Here is an 18,931-nt window from a genome sequence, read left to right as displayed (position 1 = left end):
TCTGTAAGTGGCAGGTGGTAGCAAAAAAGAAATAATTTATCGAGCTACAATTTATAGTGCAGCAGGAAAGAGAAGTAAATAAGGAAAAAATAGAGGTAAGCACCAGTGTTCTACAAAAGAAAAAAACACCTTTGTTAGTAGGGTCAACTTATGACAAAGAAGATGAATAAATATGCATAGCTTGCCTAAAATGAGATGTAAGAGAAGGAAAAAACTATCTACAAATGAATATTAATGGTTGCAAGGAACATTGAGAAAGAAGTTCCAGAGACATAAGGAAGAGTTATAGGATGAAAATAAGAAAATGGAAATGCATTTAGGCCCCAATCCAGCAAAACATTTAATCATATGCTTAACTTTAACCTAACAACCTATTTATAAAGGGACTTTCACACACTGTGAAAGAAAGGGAAATATATTTTAAAAAGCCAATTATTAAACATCAGCTAGATCAAATAGCCAAATAAATCCAGTGCCACACAAGTCAAACCACTTCAACACCAAATGTCCTCCACTCTCAGAAGATACAAATGTGATAGGAAATGGGAGAAAAAAGTAGAATGTCTGAGGGGGTAAGGCAATGGAGTGGACCTCAAATGATTACGGACATATCAGCCAGAAAAGACTGGCCTTGCAGCATACTGTGAAGCAGGGGTTCTCAACCTTTTTCTTTCTGTGTCCCCCCAACATGCTATAAAAACTCCACAGCCCAGCTGTGCCACAATAACTGTTTTTATGCATATAAAATTTTATGCTGGCTAACCTAGTGAGGAGGGCTTTAAACTAGGTTCACCAGGGGAAGGAGACCAAAGCCCTGAGGTAAGTGGGAAAGTGGGATACCGGGAGGAAGCACAGGCAGGAATGTCTGTGAGGGGAGGGCTCCTGCCTCATACTGAGAATGAGGGGCGATCAACAGGTTATCTCAAGTGCTTATATACGAATGCACAAAGCCTTGGAAACAAGCAGGGAGAACTGGAGGTCCTGGTGATGCCAAGGAATTATGATGTGATTGGAATAACAGAGACTTGGTGGGATAACTCACATGACTGAAGTACTGTCATGGATGGTTATAAACTGTTCAGGAAGGACAGGCAGGGCAGAAAAGGTGGGGGAGTAGCACTGTATGTAAGGGAGCAGTATGACTGCTCAGAGCTCCAGTATGAAACTGCAGAAAAACCTGAGCGTCTCTGGATTAAGTTTAGAAGTGTGAGCAACAAGAGTGATGTAGTGGTGGGAGTCTGCTATAGACCACCGGACCAGTGGGATGAGGTGGATGAGGCTTTCTTGGTAGAATCTCCTTCCTTAGAGGTTTTTAAGGTCAGGCTTGACAAAGTCCTGGCTGGGATGATTTAACTGGGAATTGGTCCTGCTTTGATCAGGGGGTTGGACTAGATGACCTTCTGGGGTCCCTTCCAACCCTGATATTCTATGATTCTATGATTCTTCCGGCAGCTCGCAGAAGCTACTAGATCGCACGCCCTGGTTCTCATGGGTGACTTTAATGTTCCTGATATCTACTGGGAGAGCAATACAGTGGTGCATAGACAATCCAGGAAGTTTTTGGAAAGTGTAGGGGACAATTTCCTGGTGCAAGTGCTAGAGGAGCCAACTAGGGGGAGAGCTTTTCTTGACCTGCTGCTCACAAACAGGGAAGAATTAGTGGGGGAAGCAAAAGTGGACGGGAATCTGGGAGGCAGTGACCATGAGTTGGTTGTGTTCAGGATCCTGACAAAGGGAAGAAAGGTAAGCAGCAGGATACGGACCCTGGACTTCAGGAAAGCAGACTTCGACTTCCTCAGGGAATGGATGGGTAGGATCCCCTGGGGGACTAACATGAAGGGGAAAGGAGTCCAGGAGAGCTGGCTGTATTTCAAGGAATCCCTGTTGAGGTTACAGGGACAAACCATCCCGATGAGTCGAAAGAATAGTAAATATGGCAGGCGACCAGCTTGGCTTAACGGTGAAATCCTAGTGGATCTTAAACATAAAAAAGAAGCTTACAAGAAGTGGAAGGTTGGACATATGACCAGGGAAGAGTATAAAAATATTGCTCGGGCATGTAGGAATGAAATCAGGAGGGCCAAATCATACCTGGAGCTGCAGCTAGCAAGAGATGTCAAAAGTAACAAGAAGGATTTCTTCAGGTATGTTGGCAACAAGAAGAAAGCCAAGGAAAGTGTGGGCCCCTTAATGAATGAGGGAGGCAACCTAGTGATGGAGGATGTGGAAAAAGCTAATGTACTCAATGCTTTTTTTGCCTCTGTCTTCACTAACAAGGTCAGCTCCCAGACTGCTGCGCTGGGCATCACAACATGGGGAATAGATGGCCAGCCCTCTGTGGAGAAAGAGGTGGTTAGGGACTATTTAGAAAAGCTGGACGTGCACAAGTCCATGGGGCCGGACGAGTTGCATCCGAGAGTGCTAAAGGAATTGGCGGCTGTGATTGCAGAGCCATTGGCCATTATCTTTGAAAACTCGTGGTGAACGGGGGAAGTCCCGGATGACTGGAAAAAGGCTAATGTAGTGCCAATCTTTAAAAAAGGGAAGAAGGAGGATCCTGGGAACTACAGGCCAGTCAGCCTCACCTCAGTCCCCGGAAAAATCATGGAGCAGGTCCTCAAAGAATCAATCCTGAAGCACTTACATGAGAGGAAAGTGATCAAGAACAGTCAGCATGGATTCACCAAGGGAAGGTCATGCCTGACTAATCTAATCGCCTTCTATGATGAGATTACTGGTTCTGTGGATGAAGAGAAAGCAGTGTATGTACTGTTTCTTGACTTTAGCAAAGCTTTTGACACGGTCTCCCTCAGTATTCTTGTCAGCAAGTTAAAGAAGTATGGGCTGGATGAATGCACTATAAGGTGGATAGAAAGTTGGCTAGATTGTCGGGCTCAACGGGTAGTGATCAATGGCTCCATGTCTAGCTGGCAGCCGATGTCAAGTGGAGTGCCCCAGGGGTCGGTCCTGGGGCCGGTTTTGTTCAATATCTTCATAAATGATCTGGAGGATGGTGTGGATTGCACTCTCAGCAAATTTGCGGATGATACTAAACTGGGAGGAGTGGTAGATACACTGGAGGGCAGGGATAGGATACAGAGGGACCTAGACAAATTGGAGGATTGGGCCAAAAGAAATTTGATGAGGTTCAATAAGGATAAGTGCAGGGTCCTGCACTTAGGACGGAAGAACCCAATGCACAGCTACAGACTAGGGACCAAATGGCTAGGCAGCAGTTCTGCGGAAAAGGACCTAGGGGTGACAGTGGACGAGAAGCTGGATATGAGTCAGCAGTGTGCCGTTGTTGCCAAGAAGGCCAATGGCATTTTGGGATGTATAAGTAGGGGCATAGCGAGCAGATCGAGGGACGTGATCGTCCCCCTCTAGTCGACATTGGTGAGGCCTCATCTGGAGTACTGTGTCCAGTTTTGGGCCCCACACTACAAGAAGGATGTGGATAAATTGGAAAGAGTCCAGCGAAGGGCAACAAAAATGATTAGGGGTCTGGAACACATGACTTATGAGGAGAGGCTGAGGCAACTGGGATTGTTTAGTCTGCAGAAGAGAAGAATGAGGGGGGATTTGATAGCTGCTCTCAACTACCTGAGAGGTGGTTCCAGAGAGGATGGTTCTAGACTATTCTCAGTGGTAGAAGAGGACAGGACAAGGAGTAATGGTCTCAAGTTGCAGTGCGGGAGGTTTAGGTTGGATATTAGGAAAAACTTTTTCACTAGGAGGGTGGTGAAACACTGGAATGTGTTACCTAGGGAGGTGGTAGAATCTCCTTCCTTAGAAGTTTTTAAGGTCAGGCTTGACAAAGTCCTGGCTTTGATGATTTAATTGGGGATTGGTCCTGCTTTGAGCAGGGGGTTGGACTAGATGACCTCCTGAGGTCCCTTCCAACCCTGATATTCTATGATTCTATGATTCTATGAAAAGCCAGAGCCGGTGTTAATGGGTAGTAAGCAGGGCAACTGCCTGGGGTCCCATACCACTGGAGCCCCCGTGAAGTCACATTGCTCAGGCTTAGGCTTCAGCTCCAGGTGGCGGGGTCAGGGCCCTAGGCTTCAGCCCCATGCAGTGAGGCTTCGACTTTCTGCAAAGGGCCCCAGAGAGTCTAATGCTGGCTCTACTTGGTGGACCCCTTAAACCTGCTCATGGACCCCCTGGGGGGTCCCAGACTCCTAGTGGAGAACTACTGCTCTAAAGGCAGCCAGTGAGGTACTCAGGAAGATATACTTCAGGAGGGAGTTTCCAACAAACTCCTTCAGAAATGGAGGAGTACCCATGACTTAAGAGCTCTGTTACTGGACTGCTCCTGCATAAACCGAGGATAGGTCAGGGAACCTGTCAACCACCACAGCTAGGGCAGGTGCCATAGGTACATACTATCAGCAATATACTTTCTAGCGTATGTAATTTTATTTTAGCAATCCATCAACAAAAACAGGATAATCTCTTTTCCACCTTCCTCTGATGTGTTACCCACTATACTGCAAAATCATGTCTGTTAATTAATTTGGGCCATCTGTGTGTTTTCAATATAAACATTAAATGCACTCGCTCTAGCTGCAACAATATTTCTTGCTGATGTTCTCTATTTTTTTAAAGTAAATGAAGATCAAATGGAGCAACATTTATTCTTAATTGTAACGTTGAATTAAAGTTAACATTTATTAGCATTTTTTTGTTATGATGAAACAGGAGAATACATTGCTATATTTTAAGCATCACTAGGGGCCAAATCTGGTGTTTAGTACCAAATAACTCTATTTATTACTACAGTCCTTACAGGTGATAAGTAAAGCTGTGAACAGTTTACCAAAAAAATCTACATTTTCTCCAATTTCCATTATAGTTCATCTATCCTAGAGCTTCAGTGTTATTTAAAATAAATAAATAACTTAAATAATTAAAATCAATTCCTTGAAGTTCCAGAGTCAACAAATATTTTAGAGGTAAATTTAAATTTTATTGTCCTCAAGATGACACAAAAGTATATTTAAAATAACTAGGGCTTTAAAAAATATATTAACACTAATATTCCTTAGTTTGCTTCCAACTGCGCTTCCCGCAGCTCCCATTGGCCGGGAATGGTGAACCGCAGTCACTGGGAGCTGCGGGCGGCCGTGCCTGCAGACAGTCAATGTAAACAAACTGTCTCACAGCCCGCCAGCGGATTAGCCTGACAGGCCGCAGGTAGCCCACCACTCGACTAGAGTGTCTACATTGTTTTGTTTGTTTTAGTATATTATACTGTTAAAGCTTAAGGCTAAATTCTGTTAGAATAGCTACACAGGAAAACACTTGAGAACATAAGCGCCAACTTCTCATGGTGCCGGTGGGTGCTCATGCCCCCCGCTGCCCCCCAGCACCCCCTCGACTCCACCCCGGCCCCGCCCCCATTCCAACCCCTTCCCCAAATTCCCTGCCCCAACTCCGCCTCCTCTCTGCTCCTGTTGGACCCCTCCCCAAATCCTCTCCCTTCCTCCTCCCCTGAGTGCAGTGCATTCCACCTCCTCCCCCCTCCCTCCCAGCACTTGCCGCGCGAAACAACTGTTTCGTGGCGGCAACCGCTGGGAGCTACGGGGGAAAGCAGGCATGCGGCGTGCTCAGGGGAGGAGGCGGAGGCAGAGTGGAGGCGAGCTGGGGCGGGGTGGGGGGACGGGGAGCTGCCGGTGGGTACGGAGCACCCACCAATTTTTCCCCAGGGGTGATCCAGCCCCGGAGCACCCACGGAGTTGGTGCCTACACTTGAGAACCTCTGTCAGAAGAAAAAGATGCTTCCTAATGGCTAGTCATTGTGACGGGATTATGGACAGAAAATTCAGGTGAGTACATTCACCTCCATAGGTAAGTGTGTGGATTAGGTAAAAATGGGAATGGTCTAAGTGTGATCAGTGTAAAACTAGAGAAAGGAGATACTGGATAATCTAACTCTTCCTCTGAGACATAACAACCTTTTTGAATGGCTGTTCTTTATCTATCTATCTATGGCATTGTTTCCAGTTTTTGTCTAATTGTGTGAAAGATTGAATTGCATCCCCCATACTATATTTTGAGATGTGTGCTTCACACATTACTAAATACCCATAGTAGAACAAATAAAAATAATGTGTAGGATTTTCTGGCTGTATTGATATAGAAGAGATGCATCCACTAACTAACAAAAAGGGATATTTGACACGATGGAAGCCAGAATCCGGGCATAATTTGGTGTCAACTTCTTCATTTTATATTTTTCTGTATGCGTGTATTTTCACAATGGCCATCTAGAATATGATACCACATAGTGCTGGAGTCCACAAATTACTGGGTTGCCAATGATGAGGATTGATAATTATGGCCTGTTAAAGACTGTGGGTTTAATACTGCACTCTTTGACAAGAGTTTTATGGTGGCGTGACTCATCTAATTCAGTGGAGTTGCACCAGCATACAACTGTTGCAGCACACTAGAGAATCAGGTCCTGTGTATGGGAGATATGAAAATACTCTCCTCAGAATAAATTGCTGTCTTGATGAAAAATGTATGGAAATATATGCTATTAGGTACAAGATGATGCAATCAAAGTAAAAAAATATGCTCTTCAGAAGTATCTTTATATGCCGTTGTGTGTGTGTGTTACATATATAATATTACCCACATACAAACCCTTATGTTACAGGAATATTATTAAGGTAGCAAAGTTAGGAAATGCCAGAATTAAGGTTGTCCATGCAAACTTAACTCCTCCCTTGTGGATATGCACTATGATGTGGCTTGTGAGATGAAGGCAGTTCGGAGACTTAGGAAGTTAGCCAGCTAAGTTCACCAGCAGAGGAAGCCAGGGAAGTAGGTATTTTTCTTCAATTTACAGGTCCTCTACAAGGAAGAACTCACAATGTGAGGAAAACAGTGAGTCACCAACACCACTGCCAGCAATTCCTCTGTCTGTATCTGTGGGGGGCCTGGTTAGACAGGTATCCTGATCCTGGAGGCTTTAACACAGACTTTGGTCTTGATTTGTTGGGAATGTGGCCTGCATGTCCCTGCCAAAGAAAGCTCAGCAGGAGGAACCACCTGGTGTGAGAGTTATCTGTTGATGGACTACCACATGAAATAGGTAAGAGAACTCATCTGCATAACATCCAGGAACACAAGGACTTCACTGACAGGATACACACTGAGACATCCAGGATGCTAGTCAACTAGAGACTATTAAGCCATAAGAATGGGAAGGAGAACCAGCTGCTCTGCGTTGAAGAGACTGGCTGCTGGCCACCTTGGGCAGTAGACAGTGTTCCACCCCACACCCATGTCTCCCAGTACATGATATGATGTACTGGCAACAGGAGGAGAGGAGCAGAGCCAGTGGCTAAGGAGAAGGATCCATTTGCTCACAAAGCTGAGAGGTTCGAGGTCACCACACCCAGGAGAAGGAGAAGTAGGTTGGCGGTGGTTAGGGACTCCCTTCTGAAGAGGACAAAGCAACCTAACCTAACATCCCAGGAGGTGTGCTGCCTAACTGGAGGCTGCATCCAAGATGTTACAGAAAGACTGTCAAGGCTCATCTGTCCCTCTGACCAGGAGTGCCAAAACCTCGGTAGAAGTAGGGGGGCACAAAGCCCCACCCCCTCTGTGGCCCCACCCCCTGCTTCTCCTCTTCCCCTGAAGCCCCACCCCTATGGCCCCACCTCCTGGCCAGGCCAGAAGCCGAAGCTAGGCTGTGGTAAGAGCCGCCCAGGGAGCCCGGGTTGCTGAGGGGAACCTCAGACCCTCCACCTAGCCTGGGTGACATGCCCTGGGGCAGAAACACAAGCCCGGGTCTGCTCTGGGGCACCCGGTCCTCTGCGCAGGGCAGGTGGAGGGTCTAGGGCTCCCCACAGTGGCCCGGGCTCCTTGGGAGGCTCTTATCACAATCCAGCTCTGGCTTCCAGCCTGGTCAGGAGGCAGGGCCTTGGGGGAAAGAGGAGGAACAGGAATGGGGACACTTACAGGGGCTGAGCCTTATGGCAATGGGAGGGAGTCTAAGACCCACCTCAGCAACCCCACTGGCAAAAAGATGGTGCCATGGGCCTGGGCTGTGCTTCATGGCAGGGGAGCTGATCATTAGCTCCACCATCACAAAGTGCAGCCCCTGCCTGAGCCACTCCATGCCTACTCAAGGCTTGCAGTTTGGGAGACAATGCAACCTCTGTCCCCCAAACTACACCCATGTTAAAAAGTGGGTGAGCATAGCCTGCAAACTTTTAGAAGTGGGGGGTGGGCATGGCTCCCCTGGCCTCTCCCCCAGTTCTGGCACCTCTGCCTCAGACCACCACTCCATGCTATTCATTTATATGGACACTAATGCTACCAACAGATATGAATCTCAGTAGATCAGCAGTGACAACAGGGTTCTGCAAAACAGGGTGAAGGGGTTGGGGGCACAGGTGGTATTTTCAGATAGGGAGAGGCACATCCTAGAGAGAAGTGCATGGCTGTGCAAATGGTGTCAACAGGAGGACTCTGGATTCCTCAACTATGGGTTGCTGTTCCAGGAGGGAGGATTTCTGGGAAGAGATGGGGTCTACCTGACCAAGAAGGGGAAGAGCCTTTTTGACACCAACTTTTAAATCTAGTGAGGAGGTGTTTAACCGAAGTTCAGAGGATTTATGTCTCAAAAGGCAAAAAGTAGGTATAAAAAAAAGTAACACTGACATAGGACTTCTAGCTGGGGAGAGGAAAACATAAATTACACAATAGGGTCAAAGGAGAATAAAGAGGGAATACACTGGGGGAAATCTGCTGAACATCTACACACCAATACAAGGCAAATGGGGAATAAACAGGAAGAACTGAAAGTTGTAATATCCAAGCTAAATATTAATAGATTTCAAGGCCTAATGGGACCATTGTGATCCTCTATTCTGACCTCCTGTATAACAGACAGAGAACTTCCACAAAATAATTCCTAGAGTATATCTTTTAGAAAAAAAACATTCCATTTTGATTAATAAATGGTCAGTGATTACAACTCTACTATGATCCTTTGCAAATTGTTCCAATGGGTCTTGCTGTTAAAAATTTATGGCTTATTTCCAGTCTGAATTTGAATTTGTCTACATTGAACTTCCAGTATTATACCTTTCTCCGCTAGATTGAAGAGCCCTTTACTAAATATTTGTTCCTCATGTTGTAATCAAGTGTCCCCTTAACCTTTTCTTTGTTAAACTAAACAGATTGAGCTCTTTGAATTTATCGCTGTAAAGCATGTTTTCGAATCCTTTAATCATTCTCATGGCTCTTCTCTGAACCCTCTCCAATTTATCAACATCCTTCTTGAATTCTGGGCATTAGAACAAGACACAGTATTACAGCAGTGATTGCACCAGTGCCAAATATAAATGTAAAATAACCACTCTACTCCTACTCAAGATTCCCCAATTTATGCATCCCAGGACTGCACTAGCTTTTTTGGCCACAGTGTCACACACAGTGTCACGCTGATTATCCACCATGATCACCAAATCTTTTTTCAGAATCACTGCTTCCCAGGATAGAGTACCTCATCTTATAAGTGAGGCCTATGTTCTTTTTTTACGAGATATATACATTTACATTTAGCTGTATTAAAAACACACATATTGTTTGTTTGCACTCAGTTTACCAAGCGATCCAGGTCGCTCTGACTCAGTGAGCTGACCTCTTCATTATCTCTCTCCTAATTTTTGTCTCATCTGCAAACTTTGTCAGTGATTTTTTTTTCGTTTCGGCATCATTAACAGAAATGTTAAATAACGTACGGCCAAGAACCAATCTTTGCGGAAACCCCACTGGAAACTCTTGATAACCATTCCCAATTTATAATTACATTTTGAGATGTATCATTTAGCCAATTTTTAATCCATTTAATGTGTGCCAATATTATTTTTTATATTATTCTAGTTTTTTAATCAAAAAGTCAGGCTGTACCAAGTCAACACCTTAGAGAAGTCTAAATATATTATGTCAACAGTGTTACCTTCATCAGCCAAACTTGTAATCTTTATAATTTATTCTCTTCCAGCGAACAGGAAGGGCACCACCCAACAGATTTCTTCTACTTCGAAGAGGAGCCAATGCAGAGATATTTTGCTACCGACTCCTCTCCTCACCCTGAATATTTACACACACTCAATGGGAAGAGTTGCTACAGGAGTTTCTCTCCCCAGAAAGGTATGGTTTAAATCAAAGCATTGTTGATGCAAGCCCACAGGGCAAATGTTCACTTCCCTAAGGTCCAGTCTAGACCTGGTCCTATTTATAAATCACTCCAAAGTTAAAGATTCAGCAATTAAATTTGAATTAATGTAACCATGAATTGATTAAATTTACTAGAATAAATACACTCAATACTGCAATGTGCTCTAGAGAAAAAAAATCTCATTTACTTGATGAATTGCATGCTAGTTCAGCATCTTGAAGAAGAAATGTATCACAATGTGTAAGGTTATTGCACAGCAGAGTATATTACTCACAGAGAGCATGTTAACATTGTTTGTTTTAGATGGTTAGCATCTAGTACCTAGCCGCTTAAGGAAACATTACCCCTGTATATAGGGGCTAGTCAGCATAAATTAGTTTTTCTGGTTTTGTGAACAAAGGGAGATCAACAGCTCTTCACTCAAAGAGTGCAACTGTGATTCAGAGACCCTATTATGAAGTGTATCCCACAACTACAGAATGCCAGATTCAGAGAGGAGGCTTGTCACCCACCCTTTCATCAATGCAAATCCTTAAGATCAACATTTCATGGCACCTCCAAATGAATCTCAGCTTCAAATCTGAGTTGTTTGCTGAATTAAAAAAGTGAGGTGCCAACCTGATATATACCAAAACCTGCAATAGGGAAGATCATGAATAATGCAATAACTTTCTTCATAATAAACCAGGCATTAATGAGTCAATTAGCTTCTTTATTATTTTAATTAACCCTTAATCTTCAGTTTTCTACTTCCTATCCAATATCAGCAGATATTAACTGTATGGGCAATTTTGTATAATAAGAGTAGTGACTTCTGCTCTATATATGTGACGTAACAGTAAGCAACAGAACTTCTGCTGAACAGACCCTAATGCTAACCTAGCAGATTTCTTCTAATAATGCTTACTGTTATACAAGATGTTCTACACTCATAAAAATATTTTTTACTAATGGGGTAAAGAAAGGAAACTAATGCTGAAAAATACCTCAAATGTAGTCAAGAAAGAGGGGATAAGAACTATGTCAGGCCTTCCCAATGCAATAACCAGGCTGAGGCAATAGTTAATTGCTGAAAAACACACACAGTGAAAATGTCATGTGAACACCATCTTCTCATCTGACAGGGAGCTCATTGCAGCTCTTGTTTCAAAAGATCTTTTATACAAAATGTCAGATGTAGTACTGGGCATCAGTCTGAATTTGCCATTCAAACATGTTGTTTTTGTCTGACTTCACATCCATATACACAATCATCAACTCTGAGGTGGGATGGATGGATGCTCAGGCTGCCAGAATGGGAAATAAGGTGTCAGGGTTCCCTCCCCACGCTGAACTCTAAGGTACAGACGTAAGGACCTGCATGCAAGACCCCCTAAGCTTATTTCTACCAGCTTAGGTTAAAAACTCCCCAAGGCACAAATTCTCTCTTGTACCTTGCATTAGGTAACACTGCCACTACCAAGTGATTTAGACAAACTCAGGGAAAGGACCACTTGGAGTTCCTACTCCCCACTAATATTCCCCCAAGCCCCTGCACCACCTTTCCTGGGGAGGCTTGAGAATAAAGAAGATGAGCACAGACCAACCTTGGGTTTTTTTAGGACACACACAAAAAAACCCCAATCAGATTCTAAAAGAAACAGAACTTTATGAGAAAGAAAAAAGGTAAAAGAAGCACCTCTGTAAAATTAGAATGGAAGATAATCTTACAGGTCAATCAGTCTCAAAAACATGGAGGATTTCCCTCTGGACCAAACTTTAAAGTTACAAAAAGAAAAACCAGGAATACACCTTCCTCTCAGCACAGAGAAAATCACAAGCCAAAACAAAATTAAGCTAACACATTCCCTTGCTACTACTTACTAATTCTAATGGAGTTGGATTGCTTGTTTCCTTGATCTGTGTCCGGCAAGCACACAGAACAGACAAACAAACTTCCCCACTCACCTCTCCAGCTTTGAAAGTATCTTGTCCCATTATTGGTCCTTTTGGTCAGGTGCCAGCCAGGTTACCTGAGCTTCTTAACCCTTTACAGGTAAAAGGATTTTGTGCCTCTGGCCAGGAGGGATTTTATAGTACTGTATACAGGAAGGTTGTTACCCTTCCCTTTATATTTATGACACAGGGTTTAGTGATAGTCCAAGTACACAGCAATAAAGAATTCAATATGTTGAGATTTGGGAAAATGCAGTCTTGTGGAAATCATACACAAACAAAGTGACTCTAGATCTCAGCTATCTCTGAAGTTGTATCTTCACCTGAATTTTTACCTGGAGTTAAGTGATTACCCATTAAATGGATACCCAACCACATTTGTACCCTATAAGGTGGATAGAAAGCTGGCTAGATCTTCGGGCTTAATGGGTAGTGATCAACAGCTTGATGTCTAGTTGGCAGCCGGTATCAAGCAGAGTGCCCTGGGGCCGGTTTTGTTCAACATGTTCATTAATGATCTGGATAATGGGGTGGATTGCACCCTCAGCAAGTTCAGAGATGATACTAAGCTGGGGGGAGAGGTAGATACGCTGAAGGGTAAGGATAGGGTCCAGAGTGACCTAGACAAATTGGAGGATTGGGCCAAAAGAAATTTGATGAGTGCAAGGACAAGTGCGGAGTCCTTCACTTAGGATGGAAGAATCCCATGCACTGCTACAGGCTGGGGACCGACTGGCTTAGTGGCAGTTCCGCAGAAAAGGACCCGGGGATTACAATGGATGAGAAGCTGGATATGAGTCAGCAATGTGCCCTTGTTGCCAAGAAGGCTAACGGCATATTGGGCTGCATTAGTAGGAGCATTGCCAGCAGATCGAGGGAAGTAATTATCCCCTTCTATTTGGCACTGGTGAGGCCACATCTGGAGTATTGGGTCCAATTTTGGGGCCCCCACTACAGAAAGGATGTGGACAAATTGGAGAGAGTCCAGCGGAGGACAACAAAAATGATTAGGGCTCTGGGACACATGACTTATGAGAAGAGGCTGAGGGAACTGGGCTTATTTAGTCTGCAGAAGAGAAGAGTGAGGGGGGATTTAATAGCAGCCTTCAACTACCTGAAGGGGGGATCAAAGAGGATGGAGCTAGGCTGTTCTCAGTAGTGGCAGATGACAGAACAAGGAGAAATGCTCTCAAGTTGCAGTGAGGGAGGTCTAGGTTGCATATTAGGAGAAACTGTTTCACTAGGAGGTGGTGGGTTGTCTAGGGAAGTGGTGGAATCTCCATCCTGAGAGGTTTTTAAGGCCTGGCTTGACAAAGCCCTCGCCGGGATGATTTAGTTTTGGTTGGTCCTGCTTTGGGCAGGGGGTTGGACTAGATGACCTCCTGAGGTTTCTTCCAAACCTAATCTTCTATGATTCAATCCTGGAGCAAATGGGAGTTTGGGGGTTGGGGGTGGGGAGGCAGACTAGAGCTGGCTGAAATATTTGGATGAGTAATTTATTCATTGAAAAGTGCAGTTTTTGTCAATCTGAAACTAATTGTGAATTTGACAGAAATTGACCAAATAGTTTCAGCTGATGTTTTTTTTTTCTTACACAGGAGGAGTAAGTGCTCACTGAGGATGTGGGAGAGCCAGGTTCAGTTCCCCCTCTCTACCTGATGTGGAACAGGGACTTATACATGAGTCTCCCACCTCCCGAGAGTGTATGGGGTACTCTGGAGCAAGTCTATCTCAATCTCTCCTGGTGAAGCTTGTTAAGGAAAAGTTAGTATATGTGACTCCAATCTGGTTAGGGGTCCACCATTGTCTAAAAGCAAGCACATCATGCATCAGGAGGAGTGTTCCTTAGATACTGCATTCCTGTGAAAACCCTCCCCCTTGTTTCCAGCCTGTCTCGATTCCCGGTTTCTGTTCTTTGTCTGTTCCTAACTCCCTGCCTCCTGGCCTTGTGATGTGGGCCTCCCATCCTGATAAGAACGGTTACTGATGCATTGCTTTAGGACCATGTTGTGTAGTTGAAGTAATAGTTTAGCACAGGGAATGTACCTAGCAGGGATAGGTGGTAGATAAGGAAAGGGTTTGTCTATTGGCTAAGGTTTCCGATGCATGAGGGCAACATGCTTTGCTAAAAGGTATATAATCTTTGTATAACCTGCATTTGGGGTCCCCTTCTTACTAGCAGGGGGGCACCACGCTCGAGCATAATAAACTTAATATCTTTGGGAACTCTGCAGTTGTGGACTTTGTTCGTGTGCCTCAGCCTAGACTCGAACTGCGCGTGACCTATCAGGTATAATTTGCAACAAGCTGTTCCACTTTGTATCCACTGTTATATGGGGGACACCAGCACTGTCCCCTCCCCACAGTTCCTGTCTTGTGAGTGTAGTCCTTTAAAAATTCCCAAGAATAAAATATTTCATGTCAAATGAAATATTTCAAAGTGGACTTTTTTGATTTGCCAGAAATTTGGATTCTGTTGAACACAAACTGATTTTTTTCAGTTCATTCACAGTTCTGATTTAAAAAGCAAACACACACACACACACACAAAACAGCTATTCACCCAGCTCTAGTCCAGACAAGCTTTTACTAACATGTTAAATACCTTAAGTTAATTGGCAAATCAATTAATGAGGGAAAATACACTCTAATGTAGATATACCCTCTATTATCTACTGGTTCAATGAGCTGTATGTTGTGCTCTGCTTCTACAATTAAATATTTCTGTACAAAGGGGTATATTATTTCAAAATAAACAGTCTTAAACATCAGAGTTCCTCATGTCTCAGAAAAACCTGTACATGTCATAGATACACTTTTATACCTAGTTAATTCATTCTTACCATCACAAGTTGGAAGCGGGTGACTCCACCAATGGTTTTTTTCACATAGCAGAGGCTCTTCATGGCTTAGCCTATACCCTGGATCACAACTGAATGATACAGTGGAACCAATAGAGAAGTCATGACCGTAACGACGTCCATGAACTGGTATGCCAGGATCCAAACAAGAATATGTATTAACTGTTACACCTGGAATGCAAAGGAAACATGACAAAAACCTAAGTAATGTTTTTTAAAATGCATTCAACTGTGCTGGAAAAAAAATAGCAAATCACTATTGTAGCACAGATTTCGCTAAGTTATCTTGGCCTACATTTGTGTGTGTAACTGAATAGCCTAACTTGTTACATGAGCTATGAGCTCCTGCAGAAACAGAGAAGAGGAGAAAGGGAGCCGAAGAGGAAAGAAACAAGCGGCAGCTTAATTTTAGATGTGTCACAAAATTCAAATCTTTAAAGTTAGTTTCTCAGCAAAAAAGTCATATTGTGCATAATTCCAGTGGGAAAAAACAGGGAGGGAAAAACCCAAAAGGAAAAAACAAATCTCAATATTTCAGTTAAGAAAACAAAACAGAAAGTTCATTAATAGACTGTATAAGAATGGGAATGACATTTCAGAGAAATATAGCTACAAACAGAAAGAAATCTGTTGCAGAAAGCAAACAACAATTTCAGATTTTATTTCCTATTCAGAATCTTATTTGGTTGGTTGATTGGCTGGTTGATTTGGTATTTTGTTTTAATCCAAAGAATATATTTTACTGCCAAATGTGTTATAACTGAAATAAAACAATCCAAAAACCTTCACAACTGAATCTAGGAAACTCCTCCGAGATCTTTGAAGGAAAAACATGACAGATGGTTTGTTTTGCTTCTGAAATCAGTACCAGTAATGGAATAAGTATACTTAGAAGCAAAAAGTTAAAGCACCAGAAAATGGAAGTGTGTAATCCAAGACAAAGAGAATGGTTGGGCAAGACCTTTCTACTCTATCCAAGCAAAGTAGAAGAAAAATAATTTCAACAGTACAGAAAAAACAAAGGCAGAGAAAGTCATCAGGTACCAACAGGATGGTGGAAAAGTTGGGTACTGTAAAGGAGCCATTGCTAATTAATATTACCCATAAGGAAAAGTCAGTTAGAAGCTGGCTGCTCTGAAGAATATAAGGTGAACCAGGAAGAATCAGATGAGAAGGAAAAAAAGCACTGTATGAGTATGGTACAGCTACTACCCAGGCAGATACCCTTAGTGGATGGTCAACAGAACAGAACAGTTACTACTGCAGCTCATTTCTTCTTTATAAAATATAGTGTTAAGATGTACATTCTGAATGTGTCAAGTTATAGCTTGAATACATATTTTATTACCAATAAAATTATCTTAGAAAATAAAAAAAATCTTATTAAAAAAGCACAGATTTGGTTCATTTCTAATAGAATAGACAAACTACTTTGGCAGTATAGTATATTTAATGGACTTACTTTGTCTTCTGACTTTTTTCTGTTGTGGCAAGTGTTGACTTTTGCCCCTCAAAATATATGTATATGAAATTGATGGAGCTTTTTAATATTCTGCACCCAGGACAAAAGAAATAGGAGAATGTGTGCTGAAATGGTAGGAGCCTTGGAAGAATTTGAACGGGTGCATACACAATTCTGAATTTTAGCTGTGATTAGGTGAGACACCATTTATTTGCGTGCATAGGGGAACAGAAAAAGTATCAGAAAGCTACTGTGCATATTCAATTTATATGATTCAGCCCCTGATTCATGACAAAACTTAAACAAATGCTTGAACTTAAGCATGTGTTTAAGGTCTATTAAAGTTTTGGGCTTAAGTGCTGCCCTAACCAGGGATGGGCTTAAGTACATATGTAACTGCTTTCCTCAATCAAGGCCTCGGTATTTTGGTTATTGGGAATGGTGGGGAGAGAAGGGTTATGCCATTGCCCTGTCTGAGGCTCATCAGGTTCCTATCTACTCTATGATAAAACCTATATCAAGAGAAAAAATCATGACCATGAAACTGGCAGATAATTCCTCTCTTCCCTCCCCAAAGTACAATATTGCTTTGAGGGAATACCTGCAGTACTGTGCCCCTTATCTAGCTATGATTGAGTTATGTATCAAGATTTTATATAGTTATGTAACACTATACAGGTCTCAACTATTACTCAACCTTACACTGTAGATGTAATTGAATGTCAAGTGAGCAATAACTTTCTTCCAAGAGAAATTATTCAGGTCATTAATGGAAAAATATTCCTTAAATGGTAATAATCTGGTCAAAAAAATGTATACATTTTGACAGTAGTTCTGCGTGTAATTTCTTATTATACCATTCTTATTTTTTTAAACAAATAATTCATGATACTGTAAAATATCATGATGTAGACATACAGAAAACAAAAAGTACTGCACAATAGGGTAAACACGTGTTTAGTGATAAGGTCATCTAAGTTACTTACCAATAATTTAACTTCTCTAATGGTATTATCTTCACAGATTCTCACTCTTGGATTTATATGACAAAGAGTGTGACTGCAAGAGTGAAGATCTGTGAAGGCAATTCTCAAAGGAGAAGAAGTGCTTTATAAAGGAAAATTAAAGGAGGGACTCCTGAGACTCTAGCAGAGATGAACCTTTGTGAAGGTAGTTAAATTGACCGATCAACATAAGAATGCCCATACTGGGTCAGCCAAAGGTCCATCCAGACCAGTATCCTGTCTACTGACAGTGACCAATGTCAGGTACCCCAGAGGGAGTGAACCTAACAGGTAATGATCAAGTGATCTCTCTCCTGCCTTCCATCTCCACCCTCTGACAAACAGAGGCTAGGGACACCATTCCTTACCCATCCTAGCTAATAGCCATTAATGGACTTAACCTCCATGAATTTATCTAGTTCTCTTTTAAACCCTATTATAATCCTAGCCTTCACAACCTCCTCAGGCAAGGAGTTCCACAGGTTGACTGTGCGCTGAATGAAGAAGAACTTCCTTTTATTTCTTTTAAACCTGCTGCCCATTAATTTCATTTGGTGGCCCCAAGTTCTTATACTATGGGAACAAGTAAATAACTTTTCCTTATTCACTTTCTCCACACCACTCATGATTTTATATACCTCTATCATATCTCCCCTTAGTTTCCTTTTTTCCAAGCTAAAAAGTCCTAGCCTCTTTAATCTCTCCTCACAGGGGACCCGTTCCAAACCCCTAATCATTTTCATTGCCCATCTCTGAACCTTTTCCAATGCCAGTATATCTTTTTTGAGATGAGGAGACCACATCTGTACGCACTATTCAAGATGTGAGCATACCATGGATTTATATAAGTGCAATAAGATATTCTCTGTCTTATTCCCTATCCCAATTTCCTTTAACCACTTCCAATTTGTTCCATATGTTTCCAGACAAGAACTAATATTTATCTGCACTGTGGGGCAGAGATTCACAATTTACTTCCCAGCAAGCGGAAGCAGGGTACAGGGGAGATACGGTGTGCTCAAATGTTGAGCAGAGGCAGTGACTTGTGTCACTCAACAGTTATTCCTCCAGATGAATAAGGAAAGGCACTGATGGATTTTGATAAAGTACCATCCAGTCTTTCTGGATGAAAGGACATTGTCCTTTAAAAGACATCAAAGTGGGTTAAAGCTGTAAAAAATGGGGGAGATCCTCAATTATCCATCAGATACAAGAAAAACTCCAGGGAGGGGAAACACAAAACATTTTATAACTGCTAGCAGATTTTCTTAGATCAACTGCAGACAATGTGAAAGCAGTCTTCACATAGTGTCTACAGGAACTTGCAGCACCCTGATCTTTGTGCAATAGAAGTTAGTACTTACATATTGTAGCTTAAAGTCAGTGTTCTTACTTTTCTGGGATAATGTAAAAGGGTCACAAACAATCTTAAACAATAAAATCATGTGGGAATAATTTTCTT

General features: G+C 42.6%; 1 protein-coding gene across 5 annotated transcripts in view; it reads right to left on the bottom strand.

Moving 5' to 3' along the window:
* CSMD3 (CUB and Sushi multiple domains 3) overlaps nucleotides 1–18,931 on the bottom strand; it is a 1,204,651-nt gene that overhangs the window by 450,142 nt on the left and 735,578 nt on the right. For all 5 annotated transcript variants that reach the window (XM_073330296.1, XM_073330291.1, XM_073330295.1 and 2 more), the window contains one exon: nucleotides 14,986–15,174. In XM_073330296.1, coding sequence (XP_073186397.1) covers nucleotides 14,986–15,174 — 189 coding nt within the window. The remainder of the gene's footprint in view (nucleotides 1–14,985; nucleotides 15,175–18,931) is intronic.

This window comes from Lepidochelys kempii, chromosome 2 (genome assembly GCF_965140265.1).
Source record: "Lepidochelys kempii isolate rLepKem1 chromosome 2, rLepKem1.hap2, whole genome shotgun sequence".
In the NCBI taxonomy this organism is placed as follows: domain Eukaryota; kingdom Metazoa; phylum Chordata; order Testudines; family Cheloniidae; genus Lepidochelys; species Lepidochelys kempii.
This window is presented reverse-complemented; position numbering and strand designations above follow the sequence as displayed.